The sequence below is a fragment of the Microtus oregoni genome, unplaced genomic scaffold, assembly GCF_018167655.1.
Source record: "Microtus oregoni isolate MIOR12 unplaced genomic scaffold, Mior012 000004F_ref0000308, whole genome shotgun sequence".
Classification (NCBI taxonomy): Eukaryota; Metazoa; Chordata; class Mammalia; order Rodentia; family Cricetidae; genus Microtus; species Microtus oregoni.
In genome coordinates, this window is record NW_024543063.1 from 22,530,479 (window position 1) to 22,548,884 (window position 18,406).

Consider the following 18,406-nt stretch of genomic DNA (forward strand, 5'->3'; position numbering starts at 1 on the left):
TGACAGCAATTTTTCTTTGACTGTTTGATGGAACTAACCAGTGGACCAACCTTACCCTGGGGTTTTCTTTGTGAAGAAAATCTATAGCTGCTAATATGATCCCTTGTTTAAATCTATCCAAGAGTCTATTCTAGTTCTGATGCAGTTTCACAAAGGTGGTCCTTTCATTCAGGTTGTATGTTTGGCTGGCATGCACTTGTCCATAGTCAGCAGTGATGCGCTCTCATTGCTGAGAGGATTTCCCTTTCTATCTACTTGGTTATTGTAATTAAAGCTGCTAATGCTGTCGACCATGACTAAGAATAAGGATTGGATTCCATCTATTTCCTCTACTGCTTTGGATCCAGTGCCTGTTTACTCTCCTCCATGTGTTACCATTTCCTCCCTTTGGCTGCTTTGCTTGCTTTACTCATGTGTCTTGAAGAGGAAGGTAAGGGGACTGACTTGATCTCCTTCTTGGTTTTAATGCAGGTGTTGCAGCTGTGGCTTCCCTGAGCACTGAGCTCACAGCCTCTCCTAAGATTTGGAAAGCTGTATTTTTGTTTACGACTCATCTCAAAGCATTTTCCGACTTCTAGTGATTTTTGACATTTTGGTTATTTAGCAACATGTCAATCGATTTTTATACACTTGTGAATTCCCAAATTTCTTTCTCCTTTTGACTGATGGTTTAATTTCATTTTTTTTTAAAAAAACATACTACTTATTATTTAAAAACTTTTGAAATTTATTAGGACTTCTTCAGTAACCTGTTATATAATTCATCTTGGAGATTCTTTATCTACAGCAGAGACGAATGGCTGTCTTATTTCTGGGTAGAAAGTTCTAGAGATGCCTGTTGTCTAGTTGGCCTAGAATACTATTTAAGTTCCCTATTTTGGGGGTGGGCCCTTGACCTGCTTTTTCTGATAATCACTGAAAAGTGTAGAATGATACTCTTCAGTTTGTATTCTTGACTTTTCTCTTCCTCTCTTCAGCTCTGTCAATTTTTGTATTTAATATTTTTTGTATTTTGTATTTAGTGGTGCAATTGGTTGGTGTGTGTATATTCCTAACTTTCACATATGTTCCTATATTCCCGAATGTATAGATCCTTTAATAGTCTGAGACTGCCTTCTTATGTGAAGCAGTGTCTGTTTTGTCTAAAATCTTTCACGTCTAGCACAGGGCTAGCAAATCCCAATTATTTATTTATTTATTTATTGGATTCTTTTGCTTCCACTCATTTTTTATGGTAGACAGCCCTTATCATACATTAGAGATAACAACACATTATTATCATCATCATTATCATTATTATTATTATTACCGTCACCATTTCGGGATTGCCTTTCAGATTGTTCATTGCTGATAGTATTTGTTTTCTGCCCTCTCTTAGGCTCTGTATTAAGTCCATCATCACAAAGAACAAAAGACAGGTGGGGAGATTGTCGGGGTTGCAGTATTGATTACCGGAATATAACTTTAGACGATTCTTAGAGATGTTGATGGAAGATCAAGATGAAGATGATGCTTGAGGGTAGGTAGTGAGGATGGTATTTTCCATAAGAGTTTGGGACACTTCTGTCATGTTGCTTTACAACCTGCTTGGGATGTTGGTCTAGAAATTCAGAATCTTCTGTGACGGCTAAGTATCAATCACGTAATCACAAACTTGTGTTGCAGCACGCCCGATCTTCCCCCTCCAGGGCTGGCTCTGGGAAGGAAACTGGTGTAACAATAGGAGTATGAAAATGTTCCCATTCAGAGGCTGTTCCTCTCTTTCAGAGAGAAAAAAGAAAGAAAGAGGGAGATTAAGTTAAACCTGGAAAGATGCCATTTCTGGGCCACTAGTCTGAGCAGCTTTTCTTCTTCCTACGTGGAGAGGAATTAACATGATTCTCCACTCCCTTGCTCTGTGCTCCTCTCGGCTCCCCTCCCCTCCCAGCCCCCACCTGACCTTCACACCTTCCCAACATTAGGGAAAGGCAGGAAGTTTTCCCTGTGGGTTTTCTCTGTGATGACATGAGGAGCCAGATTAATCAATGGGGGAAAACCCCGAGTGAGAACACGCCTTCTTGTGTACATTCCCAATATTTTGCTATAAGTAGGGTTGCTGGTGGAGCAGAACACTCACAGGGCACTGGGTAAGCAGCACTGAGCACCTAGCACTGAGCTGATCACTCCTGGAGCTGAGAATGTCTTGCACTGGAAAGAGCCTGCTCTTCATTGTTGTGGCCTCGATAGTGCTAGCTCACTTCTGCAGCCAGTCAGAAGGTAAGTGTGGCCCCTTCTGCTGGTCCAGGAGGGAAAAAGTCTTTCCTCATCCCTAGACCTCATCTGGAAGTGCCCTGTGGACAGCAGCCTGCTAAGAAGTGTGTAAGAGGGACTGGTTGGCTCATGAGTAGGAGGAGGAGGAAAGAGTAACCAAGGATCTTCTCTGCTGTCAATTCCAGCAGATTTGGAGATAAATGGCTTTCAGAAACACTTCTACTTCAGGATAAGGTCCAAGTACCTTTTCTGGGAGTGATGTTCTGAGTGCGACAGTCTCAGGATATATGGTCATTCAGAAAAGGGGGGAACATTTCACTTCCAACCTTTCATTTTTTAAACCTCGGAACTAAGTAATATTAGTAAAGTTCATAATATCCCATTAAGGTTCAGACTGTGACACTTGGCCTCAGTGTCCCTGTGAGGCCTGGAGGACATTGTTCTTCAACTTTGAGATAACATTTATTCAGTACCTTTACAGCAGGTTACACTTTAACTCCGAGGAGTGGCGCGTATTGCTTTATTATATCACTATCTACAACAGGTGCATGCCTGAAAACACGTGGTGAACTTTATGAACGGGATTTAAATTCCACCAGCCCATACAACAGTTTCAGAGTGCTTTGAGCACAACTCCTAATGGTTACAATTTCCTCTGCGTTTTTTTTTTTTGGTAGTTCCTAGAAAATCATTTTTTTTTTTTTGTAATTTCACTACTGCCTACTCAGTAGCCAGAGGTCAGATTAAAATTTGATTCCCTTACCCTATATTCTGAATATGAAATGCTTCTCTATACAAGTCTTTTATTTTTAAAGGATGGTGGTGGGGATGAATACCCATTTTCTTGAGTGATTAGGGCAAACAGCAATGAGATAATTGAATTTCTTATTAAAGACCTAAAGAAGCCATGGGCTTGTATACTGTGTTAGTTTGATGTGGGATTCCCCTCTGCATGTTGTGAATATGTTTTATTACCATTAGTTAATAAAGAAACTGCTTCGGCCTGTGGCAGGGGAGAATATAGCCAGGTTGAAATATATATATGAAGTAGGCGAAGTCAAAGAGACGCTGTGTAAAGGAGACAGATGCCAGAACTTTACCTGGTAAAGCACAGCCTCATGGCGATACATAGAATAATAAAAATGAATTAATTAAGATGTAAGAACTGTCTAGGAATATGCATAAGCCATTGGCCAAGTAGTGTTCTAATTAATATAGTTTCTGTGTGATTATTTTGGTCTGGGCGACCAGGAAACGTATGAGCAGACTTTGCCTACATTAGTTGAACCAAAACATTACAGCTTCTTATTTTTTAAAAAAATGATATCTGGGAGCTATGTTAAATTAGACCTCAAAGAGCCTCCACTAGGTTTCCAAACTCTTTCCTGTGAACTCAATGGAATTTGTATTTTTTTCTTTTAGCAGCAAGCAACTTTGACTGCTGCCTTCGGTACACAAAGCACATTTACCCTCTCAAAATTTTTGTGAGATTCACAGAACAGCTGGTGGATGAAGCTTGTGACATTAATGCTATCATGTAAGTCATTCATTAACTTTTTAATTCCATTATGTCAGGAACACATGGAGACTTCAAAAACATGTTAACCTATTGTAATTTTATTCAGAAATAATACTTGGAACAAAATAGTTTTATTTCATATGTACTTCAAAGTTTAAGTAGGACCGGAGTATGTCCGAAGTTTAGATTTTGAAAAAGTAAGCATTGTCCAGGGCAGAAGTCACTTTCTAGAATAATGTTGAATGTAATGCATGGAAGACACCTTGGAATGCAGATTTTTTTCTTTACTGGAAAATGAGGCTAACTATAATATCACTTAAAATATTCATGGTTCATTTAGGATATTAGCCACATACATACCTGTTACAAACCTCTGTCAGCAAAAACATTGAATGAGAAGTCTGGGATTACATCTTCTGCAACTGCATAGTCATCTGTTACATCACAGGGAGAGTCTAAAGAAGTCTCTTCCATTCCTTCTAGCAGGATGGACTACATGCATTTTCCATTTCCTTTCATCTCTGCAGCCAAATGCTTAGTCCGTGGGACAATAAACTAGCAAGTGAAGTTTCCTGCATGTTCTGTGCAAAACAAACACATTTAAATGCTTACTGAACATAACTACAAGTTTTCTTTTTTGATTTTCAGCCTTTACACAAAAAGGAAAAGATCCGTGTGTGCTGATCCGAAGCAGGACTGGGTGAAAAAGATCGTGCGCCACCTCAGGTATGGGTCACTGACAGACAAGCAGTCTGTGCTAAAGACAGAATAAAGGGTGTAGGGGGCAGGCCTGTTGGAGAGAGGTCTTCAGTCTAGAGACATAGGACTTTAGAAGAGGGAATTTGAGTTAGACCGTGCAAACATAGACTTCATTTTGCACTTACACGTCAACACCATCGTCGTGTTTGTTATTATTTTAACATAATAACTTTTCTCACGTGATGGTTTAGATTTCCCTGGGCATCTGATAGTCATTAGCTACTTGATTCTCATTGCAAGAATGTTTCCTCTTTGTATCATTTATAGACTTTCTGACACGTGGTTGGTTGCTAAATCCTGAAAGACAAATTGACTTTATTAAAAAGAGACCAGTGATTCTGGTTCACATCAGTAATGTAGCATTTGATCAACAGATGGTAGCTAACACGATTGCACTGCATACAACGAATGCAGAAAGTCGAGAGAAGTGTCCGTCTCCTGTTCCTGTCATTAACTAGCTTTAGTTATGTTGAGCATGGCCATCCTTTCTCAGACGAGCTGCAAGAATGAAGGCTTGTGATATACCTACCATCCATTCCTCTATTTGCAGTTCACACGTTTCCTCTTCTATTACAGCCTAAAAGCTAAGAACAAGAAGAAGGTGTAAAAATGGATGCATTTCTGGGATGAAATTGGACACAGCCCAAGGACGAAATGCTCACAGCTGGGGCTGGAGGCTTTCCCTGCACATCATTGCACAGACCTGATTCGTGTCCCACTGGACTTGTCCAATGGATGAAGTTGATTCATATTGCATCATACTGTGTCTTGTTTAAGCTCATGTTAGAGTTAAGTGGTATTTTATGTTATTTATAGATCTTGGTTTTCTATGTTTAGCTATTTAATGTTAATTTCCCACAAGCTAAGGGAGGATTTGGTGTAAGGTATAATATTATGTCTAAGGAAATAAAATTATATGGACCCTTCATGTAAGCAATAACTTGTTGTAAAAAATATTTAATTTTCTTCTGTGTATTTAATTGTCTCTTAAACTGATGTGATTATCTTATATAGCAGAAAAGAATTATAAATGTATTGAAAATAAAAGACCTGAAAAGTTACTTGTTGATAGAGTCACATATTACTTGTCAAGATGTGTAGTAAAGATATTTAATGATACAACACACGTGAATATTTTTCTGAAAAAAATCTATCTTCAGTTAATTTTTCCTGGCTTTCCTCTTTGCTTCTGCTCCTCATGGCCTGGCCTTTATCTATATTGATTACAACAAATAGGTTGCACTTTTATAGTTGTAAGTCATCCCTCCAAAATTAGAATTGTCCTATATTTGAGATGCATACTCCAGTGTTTATTGATATAAACATTTTGGCATAAATAAGTAGAGCCATATTCTTTGGGGCTATAGAGAAATAGCAACTATTTAGAAAACACTGGGCAAAGTCACTTGGCTCATCTCATTAGCAGCTCTTCATCTCAACTGGGGATGTTTCTCTGCTTTTAAATCCTGAGCCACCTTTAAGCAGTTTTGCAAAGGAAAGTCACTACTTAGGAAGGTCCTAGAAGCCAATCGCCTTAGTAGCCAGAAGGGAGACTTAGCATCTTAAGTCTAATGGTTAAAGCTAGAAAAAAATGCCAGCAATAGGCCTGTCAAAAAATGGCATAATTCTGGAGACTCACCAGTGTGTCCCCATAGTCCTCCAGATGGTTTGCGTTTGTTTCTAAAGAGCACCAAAGACCACTGAAGACTTTTATGCTGATGTAGTAAAGCAAAGTTCACACACACACCAATGATGCAGCCCTGAGCTGGGTCTTTTGATGACAAGCTAAAAAGTATAGTGGCTCACTGTGCCCTGCAGACATCTACTCACCGAGGAATAGTAAGTAACCTTGAGTCATCAGGGAAAGTATGCCTACCATCCTATTCATTGGTTCAGCCAGCCTGGGATTAATCTCCTTCTGCGCCCAACACAAGTGCTAGAGAGATGAAGTGATGTAAGGGTTGGTAATGTGCTCATAGTTAATTAGAGTTAAACCATGTGGTAAGAGGAAGCGATGACAATTACAGTGCCTGGTGGTGAGCTCTTTAATAGAGACAGTCATGGGGTATCTTTGTATATCATTAGCGAAGGCTTCCAGAAGAACAGAATATTAAGGTTAGCCATATTTAAATAGCTTATACTATCTTCTTGGACTATAACCAAAGCAGTTCCATGTGGCTCAGCTCAGCACTTGAAGTATGAAGGACCAGTAGGAGGTAGTCAGTTGGGAAGGGGACAGCTCAGAGTGTTTGAAAACATCCGGGGCATGTTTTAGTTGTCACAATATCTGAAGGTGGGTACCACAAGCATGCAGTGGGCAGGAGCCAGGTCTGTTAAACCTACTGGAATGCACAGAATACGTCTGCACAATGAATTATTGTCCCTCCTGAAATGTCAGTCATAGTCATGCACCCATGGGACAACACTGGATGAAGCAAAACACATGCAAGAGGTGATGTGGGTGTGTGATAGCAGATTTCGTAAAATAGCTTCCTTTATTGAGTAGAGTGGTTTGAGCTTGATCCTGAGGTTGCCACACAACCACTAGAAAGGCCAAGGCAGGTGGGATCTCCGGTAATGGAGGGAAGAGAGGTTAGGTAAATGAGAAATGTAGCTGCTCCGGCGTGAGAGATAATGAGATCCCAGTTAAGGTCAAGGCAGAGGGACAGGTAGAGAGGAGATAGGCTGGTGAATATTGAGACTGCCTAGCTACCTTCTGTCCACTCTTACAGGCCATTCTTTTTTGGAACTGCAGAGATTAACAGAGTCAATGTCAGGATGTGGAAATTTGGCCAACATATGGGAGGGGTTGCTAGGTAAGCCTTGTAGAGCCAGGAAAGGGACATATTTTATTAATATTGTGAACATGTCTGAAGCTTTGGGAATGACTAGGTACACCTGTAGAGGTTGATGTCTCCTGGACAGGTGCTAGTTTCACAGCCAACAATGACAAAACCCAGGTGACACTTGTATGGGTATATGCCCATGGGTATATTAATCGAACAAGCTATTTCAGAAATCATGTTGAAATCATAGTTGAACTTGGCCTCCAAGCACAGAAGGACCTCACTCTGTAACTTGAGTATTTAATGCATTCGTTTATTGGATTAACCATGGTTAGATAATGGATACTGTTTACAGGTTTTTTTGTTTTTCATTTTGGAAAGTGTACATTTTCCTACTTGAGGTATAATTTACACTAACTAAAATACATACATCTTATATAAGATGATTTCTTTTCACATTGGTAAGTACCTGTTAGCAACCTTGTTAGCTTAAGGATAGTAAGTGTTTTCAGCACCTAAGATGTCCTCATAGCCTCTTCCATCTACAGCTCAGAGGAAACAGATGTCTGGGGTTCTTTCACAGTAGATAGCCTCTTCTAGATTTCATATTCATGAAGCTACTGGATATACATTTTGGTATCTGGTTTAAAAAAATACCTAGAATATCCCTTTGAACTTGCTTTTCAATTACATGTGTAATTCATAAGTTCATGCTCATCCTTAGGGTCAAGCAATGGCAGTAACATAATGTATAGAGTGATGAATCCCATCAAGCCTTTGGGCCTCTGGTGAGAATATGAGAGAATGTCTGGATGACCACTAAGACAGGAGGCTTTACAAGTTTGTTTTCCCTACTATGGTTTTGACTCAATGAAAGCAAGCACTCAGTGTTTGTAAGGGACTCGGGCACAATGCTGTGCTTTGGACAATGCCATGCATAGTCTCAAGTGGGACGCTGATCTCCATTCCTTTAATGATTAGCATTGATTTTTCGTAAAACATATGAAACTGCTGTTCACAAGTTTGAAAGGCTGACCCAAGAATCTTAATTAATATCTTATATTCCTATTTTCTTCTTCCTAGGCTGAATAGCAGCAGTGTGTTACAGGGTTAGGAAGTGTTGAACTCTACTACATCTCCAGGAGGAGATGAGTTAGATTTAGATATATTAGGATCAGTGTTATTCTTTTTTAAAGATATAAGGGGGCAATGATGGTCCCACAAGGAGCAGCAGTCCCACGAGGATTAGTGGTGGGTTATCCAAGTCCTTTGTGAGTCCCCCAGGCCTCAGCCAGTCCCCTGAGGCCTTGGCTGGTCACTGAGGCAGGTGAAAGACAGACAGATACATCATGCAGAGAGAGTTTGAGTATAGAGTTTATTCAGTGGGTTATGGAAGGAAAGGGGAAGTGGGAGAGGGGTGAGGGGGAGAGGAGAGAAGAGGCAGCAACCAACTGTAGGGTTAAGACAGCCCCTTTAGGGGGCGGGGTTTGCCTCGGGTGAATGCCTACAGATAAATGGGCGCACGGGAGGCGGCTCTGGCCCTTTCCTTCCTACCTCCTGTGCCACGTGGGAACTTCGGTTCTGTAAGTTTATCATTAAAGTGTAAGTATTCTTTAATATCTGCATTGCATTTATTTACGCCGATACATTTGGCGCCCTCCCCGTGGGGCTTTGCCGAGACCCGGCCCAAATTGGAGCCACTGCTCCTGGCGGTGGTCTCCCTGGGCGTGCGGAAGCAGCTGAGATTCTGAGTGACTCGATTTTCCCTGCTGCTTGCTAGAGAATCAAGCGGGATGGGAGAGCTAGCACTCCCCGGCGTTTTGAAATCGGCAGCGCCTCTGTAACAGCGTGATCAGTCTCTGTTCCCCTCCCACCTCCGCCAGCACTTGGGTCACGTGACAGCAGCCCTGCGAGCCCCGGCACGCCGGCATCCCTCTGATTTGTTCACTTTGGAGGCTTTTCTCTCTGTTCCCATTCTGGTCCAATTGCTACTTATCAGTCTGGTGTCTGTTTCAATTTTGTTTTTGAGTCATTTATTTCAGACTTAGGCCACGTGGACTCAAGTGGACACTTTCGCCACCACTGGCAGGAACCGGTCATTACAGGTAAAAGAATTTTTTATTTTATGAATAAAATGTCTGAGACCGTAACAGTTTCAGATTTCAACAGCTTTTTTGAGTGTACCATTTTGGAGATTTTACAAGAGGTGTCTATCAACCCACATCTATGGATATTTCTGGGATTCTTAATTTTCCTTAGCACTATTTGGTTTGATAATAGGAAAATGATCAAATCTCTTAAGGCAGAGGTTGAACGTCTTCCCCCAGGGTATGTTAAATAGCCCCTCCTTGCGCCAATATTTTGTGAACCAACCATTGCAAATAATACGCAAGAAATTTCCCAAATCTATAGTATACCATTACATGGACGACATATTGTTATCTGATTCACACATAGATACCTTGAACAGACTGTTTGAAGAAATACAGATACTGTTACCTAAATGGGGATTGCAAATTGCTCCTGAAAAGATTCAGAAGGGAGATTCTGTTAATTATTTAGGTTATAGAATAGGTTTGCAAAAAATTAAGACACAAAAGGCACAAATTAGGAGAGATCGCCTACAGACTCTTAATGACTTTCAAAGACTGTTAGGAGACATTTCCAGTCTACGACCAGCTATTGGGATAACACCTGATCTAATAATTCATTTGAACAAAACCTTGGATGGTGATAAAGATTTAAACAGTCCCAGAGAATTAACAGCTGAAGCAGAAAAAGAACTGACAATGATTGAGGAGAAATTACAACAGGCACATGTGGACAGAGTGAATCCAGAGCTCGATTGTATTCTCGTCATATTACCATCAAAAATTTCTCCTACAGGAATTTTAATGCAGAGAGATGATATTATCTTGGAATGGATCTTTTTACCACATAAACCAAGTAATAAACTGAAAACTTATGTGGAAAAAGTCTCTGAGTTAATTATAAAAGGCAAGCTGAGACTTCGTCAACTAGCAGGCATAGACCCAGCAGAAATTATAGTGCCTTTCACTTTTGATGAACTAAAGAAATTATGGGAAGATAATGAACCATGGCAAAGAGCTTGTGCTAATTTTTTGGGAGACATTAATAACAACTATCCAAAAAGCAAGCGGCTTAACTTCATAAAGAGAACTTCTTGGATCCTTCCTCAAATCGTCCATGATGCTCCAATAACTGGAGCCCGTACATTCTATACTGATGCCAATAAATCAGGGAAGGCAGGTTACAAATCAGAAGACTTGGGTAAGGTGGAACAAAGTCCTTATGATTCTGTCCAGAAGGCAGAATTATATGCCATTCTTATGGTACTAAGAGATTTTAAAGAACCTATTAATATAGTTACTGATTCACAATACGCAGAAAGAGTTATTTTACATATTGAAACTGCTGAATTTATACCTGATGATACAGAACTAACCTCATTGTTTCTCCAGGTTCAAGATTTGATCAGGAACAGGCTTTGCCCTATGTACATAACACACATCCGATCCCATACGGGTCTGCCAGGTCCTCTAGCACAAGGTAATGCAGAAATTGATCAATTATTGATTGGTAGTGTGCTACAAGCCTCTGAATTTCATAAAAAACATCATGTTAATAGCAAAGGTTTGAAGAAAGAGTTTTCTATTACATGGCAACAAGCTAAGGAGATTGTAAAGAAATGCCCTACCTGTTCTTTCTATAACCAAACGCCACTGCCAGCAGGGGCTAATCCAAAGGGCACCCATTGGAATAAAATCTGGCAGATGGATGTGTTCCACTTTGCAGAATTTGGCAAATTGAAGTATGTTCATCACACCATTGACACTTATTCAGGCTTTCAGTGGGCAACTGCTTTGAGCTCAGAAAAAACTGATTCAGTAATCACTCATTTATTAGAAGTCATGGCTATCATGGGTATACCTACACAAATAAAGACAGATAATGGTCCTGCTTATGTCTCTAGGAAAATGAAATGGTTTTTTGATTATTACAATATCAAGCATGTTACAGGTATACCATACAATCCTACAGGTCAAGCAGTCATAGAAAGATCAAATCGAACTATAAAGGATATGTTGAACAAACAGAAAGGGGTGGAAAACACCCCCAGAAATAGGTTACATAATGCTTTGTTAACCTTGAATTTTCTCAACGGTAATGAGAAGGGAACGACGGCTGCAGAAAGACATTGGATAATGGAAAAGTCTGCTGAACTAAATCAACCAGTTTATTTCAAGGATGTGCTGACCTTACAATGGAAGCCAAGAGATGTGCTGCATTGGGGAAGGGGTTTTGCTCTTATCTCCACAGGTGGGGAAAAATTATGGATACCGTCAAAATTAATAAAGGTTCGGTTTGAAGAAGAGAAGTCACTTGGAAAAGATAAATAACAATTCATTCACAAGGATGACCGGCATTCAGATGGTAAGGATTACAGATAGATTGGGGGCAGGGTTCTTTTCTTATCTCCACAGGAAAATATTCATCTCCAAAGAATTTAAGGGACCCTGAATATTTAATTACTGATGGATGGAAAATAGTTACGACCCACTAAACATCAACAATAAAATTCTATACATATTGTAAGTATTGATTTATATATATATATATATATATTTATATGTTTTATTGAACACTTCTTTATAAATGTGTAGAGCTGGTTTTGGAGTTGGACTATGGCTCAGTCCCTCTTCAATCCCAAGCCTGTTAATAAGGGATATTTCAGAGTTTCTGTCTCAGGTCAGGAGCCATGAAATGGGACAGAATAAGAATAATTTGATACTTGATAAGCTTTCTTTGCCTTTCCTCATATCTGTGTCTTTTTTTATATGTCAGTATATGTCCTTATTGTTAATGTTGAAATTTCCCATAACAAGCAACATATTTTCCTACAGTAATCTTCGAAGTTTCCAGGATGAAGATGGGGCCCCACAACATCAACTCAATCTGGCTTTTATGATGTCATAAATTTTTTTTTAAGCGCTAATATTAGACCTGTTTTTTGGTACCAACTGAAAGAGAGAATTTCAAATGATACACATTTTTGACAACGCTCTGGTCGGACCTTCTCAAAACACTCAGAGACTAGTTATAATTTTCTTAAGTCAAAGGTTAATTTGGGAATTTTACCATTATTTGCTTTCACAGGGGCCCCTAAGAAGAACGTTGCCCCCATGTCAGCTAGAAGCAATCTAAGAGGACAACGTCCCCTCTCCCAGCAGAGTTTGCCCACAGGGTTAGGGACATCTTTTAGTGGTTGGTTTAGGGTTGAGGGGATGGGGAGATATTGTATGGAATTAGGGGTATATACAAAAAAAAGGGGGGAGGGATTAACTGGTTTGATGGGATGATTGGTATTTGTGACTTACTGTTTTTAGAAAATTATATTGGTACTGTTTCTTGTATATTGATATATTGAATATTGAATGTGAGTGTTCCTACCTCTACTTTTGTATAAGAGTATGCTTATATTGTATGGATACATCTATCATATCACAATGTACATTTCTACCTCTGGTACTATTTATGTAATAACATTGTTTACATTTTGATATGTAATGACATTGTTTACAGGTGAAGATCATTGTCTTCATATATTGCACAGTTGTTTATTCTCTTAGTTTTCAAATTAGATAGGTATTGAGAATTATATGTTTGTCATATTTATTGTTAGGTTATTCAGGTCTTTTAGATACATAGAGATTATTTTTAGTATAGATAGTATAATCTTCAGCCTCTTTGAAGAGCTGTAGAAAATGGCCTTTAATCTAACCTAGAATTCTGTGCCAACGAGACACAATTACTCCTGGCAACACCACTCTACTCCCGAGAGAACGTTGAGCACCAAAGACACTCCACTGGGAGCTTGTCTTCTTGGCAGAACTGGCCTTTGGGTTAAGAAAAACCCATACCTCAACTACTGACTAAGATATGAAACAGGATTGTCTTATCTTGCCAAGACAGCGTAGGATAATTCTAAGAAAGTTCCTTACATTTGATAATGGTAAGTCAGTTATGTTAGGCCTTAGCCAAAGTTGGTTGACTCAACATTGCAAACGAGACTTTGGGTGATTGCCCAGGTAGTCAGTTTTCTCTGTCATTTGTTACACATTTTGGATATCTCTCATTTGTTAAGTAATATTTATTCCCTTCTCAGATCTTTGATGGAGTTGAAGATTATTTAATAGTAGTTACTCTCTACATTATTTAGACTCCTTGAGATAGAATGCCTAGCAAAACTTTTGTTCTCAATATTGTTTGTTATATTTATCATTTGTTATTATTGTTTATAGTTATATTTGGTTTAGTTTTGTCTTATTTAGACAAAAGGGGGAGATGTAGGGTTAAGACAGCCCCTTTAGGGGGCGGGGTTTGCCTCGGGCAAATGCCTACAGATAAATGGGCGCGCAGGAGGCGGCTCCGCCCCTTTCCTTCCTACCTCCTGTGCCACGCAGGAACTTCGGTTCTGTAAGTTTATCATTAAAGTGTAAATATTCTTTAATATCTGCATTGCATTTATTTACGTCGATACAACCACCTCTTCTGAAAAGAGAGAGAGAGAGAGAGAGAGAGAGAGAGAGCAGGCTAGAAGCAGAAGGAAGATTTGCTTGCCTTGGGTGGTTGAAGTGGGGAGTGGGCAGGGCTTGCCTCTTAAAGGGACAGGTCAAACCATTACATTTACTTAGCCAGGTCTAAGAGACAATGGACAGTTCCATACCACAAACCCTAGACAGGAGTAAAGCCACCAACTACCCCAGGATGTGACCAGCCCCCAGCTTTCTCAGGTTCTCCCCCCACTCCATGACCCCCACAAATAAGCAGAAAGCAGTCTTGAGAATCTGCTGTCCCAATTCTTTTAACCTGTTGTGCATAACCTCCTGCCTTTTTTTTTTCTTATAAAAAAGAGGTGAGAATGCAGTGGCTTGTTCTTCCTTCCGCTTCCAGCCTGCACTCTCTCTGTCTCATCTCTCTTTGGAAGAGGTGGCTGCTGCCTCCTATACTCTCTCTCTCTGTCTCTGTTTCTCTCTCTGTCTCTCCCCATTTCTCCTTTCCTTCCATAATCCACTAAATAAATTATACCCACTTTCTCTGCATGGCATCTTTCTGTCTCTGTCTCTCATCTGCTTTGGCTCCTCGTGGGACAGGCTGTCCTGCTAACTAGCCGAGGTCTCTCACCCTCCGCCTTCCACCCACATGGGATCCACAGAGGCCTCTGGTGGTGGGACCAGCTGCCCCCCTTGGCCTGCTGTGGTCTCCCACCTGCTGCTGCTTTAAACCACCCACAGTGGCCCACTGTGCGCCCTGGCTCCCTGCCTGGCACCCACACCCTTCGTGGTCTGATGCTGCCCCTCGGAGAACTGCACCCTTTTATCTAAACCATTGCAATCAGGCCACATTGAGCTCAGTGCTTTGCAGCCCATAATTCAGGAAAGACAGAGTTGCTCATTTTAGTGGCAAGCACTTAAAGCATCCAGTCAGGACAGCATCCTGAGGTTAAGAGGCCAAAGAGAACAGAGGGAGGCTGATCATACATTGATTGTATGTGTTCACAAATTCCTTTCTCTTATCTATTATGAACACATTTTAATTGATTTTTAGTTTTAAATTATTTTAAATCTGGGCTTTTGGAGGCCAGAAGTCAACTTTGGGTGTTATCCCCTTTAGTTCTCCACCATATTTTGAAACAGGGTCTCTCTTTGGTTGTTCTGAACTCATGGTTTGGACTAGACTGACTGACCAGGCAAGCATAAGGAGAATCTCTCTGTCTGAGCCACACAGCATGGGGCCTATGGGCAATCAGGGCCCCACTTTTATGGGAATGCTGAGGATCTGCAGTTAGGCCCTTATCCTTTCTTACTAAGCACTTGATGCGCTGAGCCATCGCCACAATTCACAACCACATTTTGAGACAAGCTCTGCAATTCTTAATGTAAATGATTTGACCACAGAGATTTCTTTTGTCTACCTTTGTCTTTTTTTGTGAGGGTAGTGGGTCAGTACAGGTTAGACTTCTTTATTACTGCTTCTAGACCACCTGAATGATTTGGAAGCAATTTATGGCCATCTCAAGGCAGTGGCTGGCATGCTAAAAACACACCAAGGATATCACTATGTGTATATGTGTGTTTGTACTCGTCCCCATCCTAGGGTCGTGGTGAGAAATCAGCAAGCTCTCCTTCTCTGTTTTAATGACTGAAGACAGCTTGGCCTTGGAATTTGGTTTAATGCAGATGAGGTACAGACTCCAAGTCGATCCAGTGCCGTTGTCATCTTCAACAAGATAAAGTTTAGAGTGATTGTGGCAGCTATCCCGACTCTTTCATCACCCAGTTCCGGTCCTTGTATTTGGTGGGTTGGGCTCAATCTGATCTGGCGTGAGATGCTACAATTCGTTGTTGAAAGGGCTTTACTTCCTTAGTTTCAACCCTCAGGACTCATCAGCCGGCCTGCACCTTCCCATCTGCCTGAGTTTTGCTCCTCCGCCATCCTGTACAGCCTAGCCTGACCTTGCCTGCGTCTAACACACCCTGCTCTCCTCCCTTCCCTGCGTGGAAGGTAGCTGTACTTTCTCTGGATAGTAGAACCTGCCTGCACATGAGTCATTGTGGGTGCCAAAATCAGTTTGAGTAAAGAGATGTTTCCTGTTTTACAACAAAGGTGTAAAATATTGTTAACCTGGCCTAACCAACCACAAAAACTCCACCAACAAAATCCTTAGCTCCTACATTTATCCTGCAATTAAGAAAGACAAAGAGATATTTCTTAAACTCTTAGAGGGGGTTTTAATAGTTTAGGGAAGGGCCAGGAGTTCTACTTGGGCCTTGCCGGTTCTGCCAGGGTTTCCAAGGAACATGCTACTAAACAAGTAAGGATGTGCTTAATGTTGTTGGGTGGAAAACATCTTTACACCAAAGCTCTTGTTCATGATGTTAGTGAGTGTGTATGTGCTAGGGCGTGTGCATGTGGCCTCTCGAGTGTATGTGAGCCAATGCTGCAGAAGTGCCTGGGGATGGGGTTACAAAAAGCAGTGGTCATCTTGGAAAAGTACTTTCATGCTTGGGATGGTGAAACCTAGCAACGGACTTGAGCGGTGAGTGACAAGCTCTGTGCTGGCCCGCTCCTGAGGATGGCCACTATGCTTCCTGCTGTTAAAATTCACTACCAGCAACTTTGTTTGGCACTTACATCTGCTTTAATCAAATTTTCATTCCAAAAATTTCTCCAATCTCTTGATTCCTCCTTCCCACCCATCAGCCCAAGTCCCAGAATGCAACACTGAATCAATTTCCCATCCATATTTTTCATCCCTTTCCTCCCTAGTGCAACATGCACACTTCAATGCTTTCCTTGTGGCTCAGTCTTGTCCATCTTCTTGATGCTCAGGTGAATGCTGATCACAGTGCTCCTCCACTATTTGTTGTCTGTAAATTCATGGTCCTCCCAAAACGCTGGGTATCAGTGTGCTTGGCAGAGCAAAGATTGCTCTGGACAAAGTTGAACCAAGCTGTAACAGCTGGGGAGAGAAGCCAGGACTAAATCTGGACTCAGTCTTGCTGAAACAAAGGAGAGAAGAATTTTTCTAAGAGATGAAGTAGGGTATTGTAGGCAATCTGTGTTTGTTAATTGGCTTTGCCAATAGGAGAGTACATCCACCCTAACTTCAAGATGAAACTTACATCTTGGAACAACCCTAGGCTCCAGAAGTTAGGCTTTTCTCCTAATGGCAGAGCTGGGAGGTTAGGGCATTAGGTTCCTGTTTTTGATGATTACCTTTCAAAGGCTAACTCCTGGGTCCTAGAGAAAGTCATACCTGGGTTCTAAAAATATGTTTTTTCAAAAACTTAAATCTCAAAGTGGTGGAGAAAAAACATTCACAAAAAAGTTTTCCAAAGTAGGAAGGAGGTGATGCCAGGGTCCTGTAAGTGGGGTAGTCTGACTGCAGTTCGGTCCAGCTAGAGGAAACTTCAAGGCCTTGTGGGTATCTTTCAGATGACCCCATGAATTCACACACCATGATTCTGCACAATGTGATAAGAATATCCTCACCCATGCCTTTAAGCCACTCAGATTTTGTATTATTGTCTCAGTTTTGGCCTCTAAATTATAATTTGAAAGTAAACGTCTCCACAAGGGTGGGCTTTTCTGGCTACCTGATCTCAGTAGGTCTTTAGTAGCTTATTTCATAGCATCTTGTTAATAGTTAGATACCTGGTAAATAATTTGCCTTAGCACTTGAAAAAATGGGAAGGATTAAATGAACTTACACTTGGAACTTATTCCTGACTCCTGGCAGGCACCCAAATGTTGTCATCGCTGACACATTCATTGCCTGTATTTTATTCATGTATGCATCAGCTAGGTGGTCTCTCACGCATTTCCCACCATAACAAGTTTGTTAAGGCACAGATTTCAGCCCACCCCTCCTTGCTGCATTCCCAACACCTGCATCAGTGTCTGCTGTGGACGCTGCTCAGTAACAATAGAGAACTGAACTGATTTCTGTGTAATAGCAACCAGACATGTGTTCAAATACATGCAGATACATGTGAGAGCATACACAAGAAAATATCAATGTTCTTGGCATTATTTTTAAATATTATGAGAATAATATGTATAGGAAATAAAACAAAAGGAGAAACAATGATCAAATAATTTTTAAAAACCTTAAATTGTTAGGTAGCAAGTGACTTTCATCTGTGACTTAATAAAATCTACAGTATATATATGTATATACATACATACACACATACACATATATATATTACATGTATATTAATTTCTTAATCAGAAAAGTCCTCAAACAGAATGCTATCTAAAATTTCTATGGGTTATGGTGATAAATTTGTAGTATGATTTTTAGGATACTTAACACAAATGTTCCTAAATCTAAAAGGGCAGAAACCTTCCCATTTCAGAGGAAAAAAAACAGTGGGGACAGTTTTAACAAGGTACCACATGCCAACGCTCCTTCTTGGTAACTTCTAATTAAAAAGGCCAATTCTAGAGATGTTCAGAGACATTAGATGGTTACCTTTTCTGTCAAGACTCCGGGAGAAAAAGT

The 18,406-nt window shown here is 40.5% G+C and overlaps 1 protein-coding gene across 2 annotated transcripts; it reads left to right on the top strand.

Moving 5' to 3' along the window:
- Nucleotides 1-2,121: 2,121 nt before the first annotated feature.
- On the top strand, nucleotides 2,122-5,601 carry Ccl20 (C-C motif chemokine ligand 20). Of its 2 annotated transcripts, none has more exons than XM_041650760.1 (4): nucleotides 2,122-2,256; nucleotides 3,676-3,787; nucleotides 4,418-4,495; nucleotides 5,105-5,601. In XM_041650760.1, exons 1-4 carry the CDS (start codon nucleotides 2,178-2,180, stop codon nucleotides 5,133-5,135), a joined length of 300 nt encoding a protein of 99 aa, XP_041506694.1. In that variant the 5' UTR covers nucleotides 2,122-2,177; the 3' UTR covers nucleotides 5,136-5,601. The 2 variants fall into 2 exon arrangements, with proteins under 2 accessions (XP_041506694.1, XP_041506693.1); XM_041650759.1 differs by having other exon boundaries at nucleotides 2,123-2,256; nucleotides 3,673-3,787.
- Nucleotides 5,602-18,406: the final 12,805 nt, after the last annotated feature.

Bases quoted from the DNA above. Each gene is read 5' to 3' on its own strand.
- Ccl20 (XM_041650759.1), top strand. From the start codon at position 2,178: ATGTCTTGCACTGGAAAGAGCCTGCTCTTCATTGTTGTGGCCTCGATA. The intron at 3,788-4,417 runs GTAAGTCATTCA...TTTGATTTTCAG, and splicing joins TGTGACATTAATGCTATCAT to CCTTTACACAAAAAGGAAAA. The intron at 4,496-5,104 runs GTATGGGTCACT...CTTCTATTACAG, and splicing joins AAGATCGTGCGCCACCTCAG to CCTAAAAGCTAAGAACAAGA.